Genomic DNA, 8353 nt, shown 5'->3' on the forward strand with positions numbered 1-8353 from the left:
GGCCGAGGCTGTGGCCTGCTGCCGCTGCAGGGAGCCCAGCCTGCCCAAGGTCGGGGACTTCTGCTCCGGCAGCTTCCGCCAGGGCTCGGTGCCAGCCTGCAGGGGCGTAGCGCATGCTGTGTGCCGAGCATCGGAGAAGGCCTCCCTGTCGGGGCCTGGGCAGGGAATGGCTTCTGTCTTCGACTGTGGAGTCTTGGTTCCTGGAGAAGAGGGAGGCCCCTCTGACCCCAGGCCCACCGTCTGGCTCTGGCTTTCCAGGCCCGCTGCTGGGGTTGGCTCTCCAGTCCTGTCCCCCTCCTCCAGCAGCCCACTTGCTCCAGACCCCGAGCACAGCCGGGCGTGGTTTAGGTGTGTCTGGGTCCGCCTGTGCTTGTACAGGTTGCTCTGCGTCTTAAAGGCGACACCGCAGGTGGCACAGGGGAAGGGCCTCTCCCCCGTGTGGGAGCGGATGTGCTTCTCCAGGACACTGGGCTTCAGGCAGTCGCGGCCACAGTGTGGACACAGGTGCTTGCCGGCATTCCGCACCTTGCCAGGGCTGCCCAGGGTGGGCCCCAGGCCTGGGGACAGGACAGGCAGAGCTCCCACAATGTTCACGGTCAGTGTGGGAGCCGCAGGCTTCCCCCTCTGGGAGGGGCCAGGTCCCTCAGGCGGCAGCAGGGGGCTAAGGATAAAGGGCATGCTGCCCCCTTCCAGGCTGCCTGTCACTAGTGGGGCACGGGGCTGGAGCCCCCCAGGAGGCACCGTGTGGTACAGTGGAATGGGCAGAGCCTTCAGGAACAGGGTGGGAGCCAGGCCCTGCTCTGGAGGCAGGATAACGGGGCCTAGGGTCAGGCGAGGTGAGGCCTGTCCACCAGGGGCCCCTGGAGGGCCAGGAGTGGAAGCTGGCTGGTCCCTGGCTGGCAGGGCAGGGCAGGTGGGCTCTGGAGCCTCCATTCCACATTGTCTGGGCGGCCCAGGACACCAGGTAACCTGCGGGCAACAACCGAACTTTACCGTGGGCTCATGTCTCCCACCGCACATCTCCCCCCCACCCCCCCATGGCATCCCGCCATCCCTCTGAAGTCTGAGAGCAATCCCCAAGAAGAGCCTCCTTACCCCAAGGTAGGGAAGGAGAGACCGACGCTCAGAGCGCAGAAGTGACTTGACACGTAGCTGATACTCGGCGACATGGCATTCAAAGCCAGATCTGTCCAACTGTTTTTTTTTTTAAGAGATTTTTGGGCATGTGCACTTGCCAGAGAAACAGAACGTGAGAAATCACTGCCCGCAGGAGGGCTGGCCATGCCACAATCCCTTCTCCTCCACTCCTCTCTCAGGATTTTGGGCACACACACAAGTGTCCAGCATGAGCTCAAGACAATGGGAACAGGACTCGAACTGCAGCTGGCCACACGGGAGTCTGGTGCCTTAACCACTGAGCCACCTGCTGCCCCAGCTCTCATTTAACACGTCCAAAGGGAACTCCTGCTTCTTGGCCCACACGCAGGTGCATGGCAGTTTGCGACACCATCCCCTGGCACCTGCAGGGTCTCCTGCAGTGGAGACACTCGCAAAGCATGCCGACTTCATGAAAAAGAAAAGTCACACCGCTCATCCACGTTACCGAAGTTCGCCGTGACTCAGTGCACTCGGGGAAGGTCCCTTCTCTTTCCAGATTTGTAAAATGGACAGAGAATTAAGCCCTTCCCCACTCAGGTTCTGAGTTTCTGCTCTCAGATGAAGATGGTATCGAAGAAAGTGGATCCTAGGGGAAGCTTAACAGATTTGGGGAACAATAATACAACACTCCCAGCTAAATTTGAATGTCAGAGAAACAATGCATAATTCTTTCATACAAGTATGTCCCAAGTATTGCATGAAAATGACTTTTAGTATAAGTATGTCCCAAATCTCATGTGGCTCCTACTTAAACTAAAACATTATGAACTGCTCATCTGAAACTCAAGTATAAGTGGGCACCCTGTATCTTATCTGGTAAAGGAACACTTCCTCAGCCTCAGCACAAGCCTCAAATCTCCAGTCCAAGGCTGGGCTTTCAAAACCCCTCCTGATCCAGTTGGAACAAAATCTGTTCCCTCTAAGGCAGGCAGAGCAGCGGCAAAGGCTAGGCGGAGAGAGAGACCTGGCCATGCTCTTCAAATCATGAAGGAAAAACCAGATGCAATGAGAAAATGTTGGATGGGCCTATGACCAGAGAGTTGGGGGGTACCAATTCATTCCCCAGATCAGTCTTCCCCAGGTACCCATCCCCTAGAAGCTCCATGAGCACTCATCCCCCAGGTCCCCAACACCCAGCCTTCAGCAGTAAGGTGGTCCAAGCAAAGCTGTGGAAGAAGCAGCAGCATGCTAGAGGCAGCTCATCTCAGCCTGCAATGGCATGAGAGCGCTGATTGCTAAATTTCCAGGAATTCCGTAAGCTTGTTGTTAAATACAGCCATAATTAAAAGCCGAATGAAACAAACTTATAGCTAAATATATTATACCAAAAATAAAGGCAGGGTCATCAAGTGGCATGGAAGTTAAGGCGGCTGGATCCACATGGCCAACTTCCCAATTTAAGTCCTGGACCTGGTAGCTTGGAAACAAACCAGGTATTCATGTACGCATGTTCAAAAAGGAGGAGAAAAGAGAAGGGGTTATGGTGTGACCATCCTACTTGGGGTGATTTCTCAGTTTCCCTCTATATATATCCTTCTCTGTCCTTCTCCAGTGAGTACACACACCCTATAACAAACTAATAATAATAATAATAATAAAGGTACTACAACTAGATTCCTACATGCAAAAGAATGAAGTTGAACCCCTACCTCACTCCATATACAAAAATTAATTAAAAATTAATCATAGACCTAAGTGTGAGAACTAAACTATAAACTACTAGAAGACATAGGATTACATTTTCATGTCTTTGGATTTAGCAAATTCTAAGATATGACACCAAAAGTGCAAGCAGCAAAAGATAAAATAAATTTGACTTCAAAATGAAAAAAAAGTTATGTATGAAAGGACACTATCAAGAAAGTGAACTTACAAACTACAAAATGGGAAGAAATATTTGCAAATCATGTATCTGATATATCCAGAATATATAAAGAACTCTTACAAATCAACAACAAAAAGATAACCCAACTGAAAAAAAACAAAAAAAAACTGGGTGTGGGCACTCCCTGGGGGTGGGATGGGGGAAAGAGGGAGAGACAAAGCACCCCTCAGCAGTAATGGCCATGCCACAATCCCTTCTCCTCTGTTCTCCTCCAGGGATTTTGGGCATGCACTCAAACATACCTGGCATGTTATTCAAGTTCCCTGGTTCAGGACTTGAACCATGCCATTGGTCATGTGGGATCCAGCTGCCTTAACCACTATGTCACCAGCTGGCCCCAAATAACCCAATTTTAAATAAGCAAAGGACCTGAGTAAACATTTCTCTGAAGAAGATATGCAATGTCCGAAAGGCCTCACAGCATCAGTCATTAGGGAAATGTATAATGAATACAAACCACAATGAGATATGACTACACAACATCTCGCGTAGCTACAGAAACAATAATAAACCAAAAACAGCAAGTGCTGGTGAGGCTGTGGAAACACTGGAACCCTTCAGCACTGGTGGTTAGAGCACAAAATGACACAGCTCCTTTATAAAATGGTCTGGCAGTACCTCAAGAAGTCAAGCCTAGAATTAGCGTACTCTGCTAGACCTAGCAATTCCACTCCTAGGTAAATACCCAAAAGAACTGAAAATGGCTACTGAAATGAAAATTTGACTTTAATAGTTGCTCTACTAAAAATAGTCAAAAGGTAGAAACAACCCAAATGTCCATTCACTGATGAGTGGACAAAGAAAATGCAGTGTCACAGATGACAGACGTCCCTCAGTAAGAGGGGATTCAGCCCTTACTCATGTGAGCTACACACGGTAGGGGGTGAAAATGTTACACTGAATGAAAGAAGCCAGACACAAAGGTCGCATAATTGGATGACTCCATATGAAAAATTTAAAATAGGTAAATTTAAAGAAGCAGAGTATATGGACCGGCAGTTAGCATAATGGCTATGTCGCTGGACTCCCACGTAGTCGACCGCGGTTCAAGTCCCAGACCCAGTGGCTTAAAACTCACACCAGGCACGTGTGCATGCATGCGTGCCCAAGATCCTGAGAGGAGAATGGAGGAGAAGGAATTGTTGCGTGGCCATCCCCCCTGAGGGATGATTTCTCACGTTCTATCTCTCTGTCTTGCTGGCAAGCACACGTGCCCTATAGCAAAAACCTCTAACTCTAAAAAAAAAAAAAAAGTATAAAAAAAAAATACATTGCACTTTACAGAAGGAACTTTACGATGCCATCGTAACTGCAAGCTCTCCAGATGTTGGCCTGCCCCACACCCTGTCACCTGCTCTGCTCCTCTGTGGGACCCTGAGGAGATCCTCCTCTCCTGCAGAGCCCCATCTCCGTAATGTCACTACTGCAAAGGAAACTGCACGTGCCACGAGAGAGCGGGCCTGACATACCCATAGCGCAATGCACCCTGAGGCTAACCCACAGTGGCTCAGAAGGTGCGTTACAAGCATCTTACCTCGATTTTTAAAAAGTTAGAGGGCAGTGGCAAACCCTACCACTGCCCAACAAGCTGAAAACTCACATTCACACAGAAAGCTGCGCACGGGTGCTGCCAGCGACTTTCTTCATAATTGGAAAGCTCAGATGCACCGCGATGCCCAGCACAGATGGACAGATAAACGTTGTACACTCAACAACGCAGCGTTACTCAGCCGCGGAAAGGAGTGAGCCGTCGGGCCAGGAAATGGCGTGACATCGTAAACGCGGGTGCCGGGTCAAAGCAGCCAGGGAAGAGCCGACGACTGTGCACTTCCAACTGCACAGCGCTCCAGGGAGGTGGGAACGTGTGGCAGGAAACACACCTGCTGCCCAGCGCTCGCGGCTGCCGGGCGCAGGCCCCTTCGCAGGAGGCCGGCATAAGGGCACGGCACTTGGCCCTGGCGCCAGGAGCTAGTCCTGTGAGTGTGTCCATTGTCTCAGACACCCAGCAGGCTGGATGTCAGTGGCGGGAACTGCCCAGGGAGGGGGTACAGTGGGACTAGGGGGCTTTCTGGGCCTGTTCTCGTTCTCTAAACCTTAAACTGCTCCAAAAGAATTGCATCTATTAACTTTAGAACTTTTTTAAATCGAACAATTTAGAAAGAGAGAGGAACATCTGTGAAAAGACGCTCATCCTCAGCAGCAAAGACATGCTGGTCTGCCCCAGTGTCCTGCTCCGCCTGGAAGGGAGCGGGAACCCAAACAAATACTGCACTCTCTGGGAAGGGGACATGCAGTCGTCACTGGGAAGGAAAGATATTTTTTTTCTTGGAGAGGTTTTTGCTATAGGGCACATGCACTCACCAGAAAGAGAGAGACAGAGAGACAGAAAGTGAAAAATCAGCAGCATAAATTTAAGCCACCAGGTCTAGGACTCAAACCACAGTCAACTACATGAGAATCCAGCGACATAGCCATTACACCATCTGCTGATCCTGGAAAAGAAGAGTTTTTAAAAATAAATATATCATGGGCCCAGCAGGTGGAGTGGTGGCTAAGGCACTGGACTTCCACATTGGCAACCACAGTTCAAATCCCAAACCTGGTGACTTGCTTTCTCATTTTCCTTTTCTCTCTCTCTCTCTCTCTCTCTCTCTCTCTCTCTCTCTCTCGTCACATTAAAAAATAAATAACACATAAAATTAAATAAAGGGGACCAGCAGTTAGTGTAATGGCTATGTCGCTGGACTCCCACATAGTCGACCACGGTTCACGTCCCGGACCCGGTGGCTTAAAATTCACACTGGGCACGTGTGCGTGCGTGCCCAAGATCCTGAGAGGAGAATGGAGGAGAAGGGATTGAGGCGTGGCCATCCCCCCTGGGGGGGTGATTTCTCGCTTTCTGTCTCTCTGTCTCTCTCTGTCTGTCTGGCGAGCACACGTGCCCTATAGCGAAAAAAACTCTCAAAAAAATAAAATAAAATAAAATGAATAATTCTTTTTTTAAATAAATATATCACTATTAAGTTTTTTTAATATGTATATGTGGGCCATGATTACATTATGATAACATGATTTAGACATCTGAGTGGTAGAGTCCCATATTTTGGAGAATATCCCTCTAACTTAAGATCTTGACCTGGGGCCAGCAGGTGGTGTGGTGGTTAAGATGCTGGATTCCCACATGTCCAACCACAGCTCAAGGCCTGATCCTGGTGGCTTGAAAATCATAACAGATAGGTAAATAAATGTTTAAAAAAAAAGATCTTGACCCAGGGATGCCTCATCTTGGACCCTGGGCCCCTAAGGTCATACTGGCTGCTACCTGGTCCTCTGGCATCCAGCTGAGTTTGCCCAGTGGGAGAGACCAGCAGGTCAGAGGGAGGAGGAGGAGCAGCTGCCATCAGGCCTGACCCCACGTTGCTCTGTCCCTCTCCTGAAGACCACACTTCAGTCAGGAGGGCCTCTCCAGTCCCAGCTGTGGCTTCTGCCCCTGGCCTGGGGTTGGTAACACTGTCCCCCAGCTGCTGCCAGCCCTCGAGCACCACAGCACCCCTTAACTGTCCACTGGCATATGCACCTAGGCCTGCCGGGACATGGAGTATGATTCTAACTGACATGACATACACAGGCGAATGTCCCAGGAAGCAAGAGCCAACTTTTCTCAGATTCTAGAAGGGTCTAGAAAGTTCTATGAGGATGGGACTGTCTGGTTCAGAGAATCGCCTACCTGAAAATGGCCCCAGGGCTGCGCTAGAAACTGTCAGAGCCGAATGTCTGTCGGGTCTCACTGTGACTTCACCCACATTAATTCCATTTGGTGGTAAAATATATTTTGCTTAAACAAATGAGGTAACTCAGCAGGCCACAGTGGGTTCACAAACAATGGGCAGAGAACCACAGCTCCCAGCCAGTCCTGTGACCACAGGCGTGAACGACTGATAGACCCGGGCTCTGCCATGTTCTGTATTGGGTCAAGTGTGCAAGACAGTCAGCCCTTGGTTATAAAAGAGCTTTGCATTACATGCTTTGGCCTGACTGTCGAATAATGCGTCCCGGTATACTTAACGTAGGCTGGGCCGAGTGCTGGTGTTTGACAGGCTGGGTGTGTTAAATGCATTTCCAACTTACCATGGGTTTAGGGGGCATAATTCCACCATAAGTCAAAGAGCACCCACACACGTTTTCTTTTCCAAGCCATCATCTGCCCTTGATCAGCCTAAGGCATGTATCTGCCTGAACTGTACACGTCTACAGCAGAGGCTGCTGACCTTAGACAGTGCAACCAGGTGTGCACTGACCCGAGTCCTCCACCAGAACTAAACCACCCTGGCGGGAGGTGAGGGCCTAGGTGCTGAGAGGTGGAGATTCTCCTGAAGTCAGGGAGGGCGTACAGCCCTTCCTAGAGAAGGAGGACGGGGAAGAACAAGAGAAGACTCAGCTTCCCACGTGCGAAAGCGGATTTCTGGTAAGACGGTCATCTCAAGAGCCACAGGAAATGGTTAATAGTAAAAAGTGTTTCCAAATTACCCAGGCCCGCTTTTCAGGCCCCTGGGTGGGGGCGCTATGCCAGGGTTCTCCTGCAGGGGAGATGACCCCCCTAAGGAGAGCACACACAGATATGGACTTAGCTGCTTGGTGTTGAAGGAAGCCATGGTACAAAGCTATCCCTCCCAGAAGGACATGCCAGTCCTAACCCTGCCACCTGCCAACCGAACTTTATTTGGATCGAGAGTCTTTGCAGAAGAAAGTAAGTTAAGGTTCTCTCAAGACATCATACTGGGTAGGGTGAGGGCCCCAGATGCAGATGCCCTTACAAGAAGAGCAAAGGGAGCAGAGGGTGGGAGATGGCCACGGCAGACCCATGTGAAGATGGGGCAGAGGCAGGAGCACCGCAGCCCACAAGCTGGGGATGCCCGGAGCTGCCAGAGGCGGGAAGAGGCGGGAAGAAGCGGGAAGAGGCAGAAAGCATCCTCCCCGGGGCCTTCAGGGGCGAGTGACCTGCCCACTCCTGGATTGCAGACTTCCGGCCTCCAGAGGCATGCAAGAATGAACTCTTACCATAAGTCACCCAGCCTGTGGTCTGTGTTTGCCGCAGCCCCAGGAGACTGGTACAGGAAGTGCAAGAAAGCCCTGCCCTTCCCCAGCCAGGAAGACAGTGAGGCGGGGATGGTCCACAGGAGGAGGGCCTGGGTAAGTGTCAGGTTTCAATCCTGGAGGAGCAGGTGAAGGTCTAGACAACACCAGTCTGTGCCCACTGTGAGCAGAACAGAGCCAGCCTCGAAAGCTGTCCGCGTGTGACCCGGTGCAGGG

General features: G+C 50.9%; 1 protein-coding gene across 2 annotated transcripts in view; it reads right to left on the minus strand.

Moving 5' to 3' along the window:
* Window positions 1-8353, minus strand: part of ZNF831 (zinc finger protein 831) — an 89987-nt gene that overhangs the window by 63963 nt on the left and 17671 nt on the right. For both annotated transcript variants that reach the window (XM_027766274.1, XM_027766275.1), the window contains exon 2: window positions 12-969. In XM_027766274.1, coding sequence (XP_027622075.1) covers window positions 12-969 — 958 coding nt within the window. The remainder of the gene's footprint in view (window positions 1-11; window positions 970-8353) is intronic.

Source organism: Tupaia chinensis, unplaced genomic scaffold (genome assembly GCF_000334495.1).
Source record: "Tupaia chinensis unplaced genomic scaffold, TupChi_1.0 Scaffold000066_1, whole genome shotgun sequence".
NCBI lineage: Eukaryota > Metazoa > Chordata > Mammalia > Scandentia > Tupaiidae > Tupaia > Tupaia belangeri.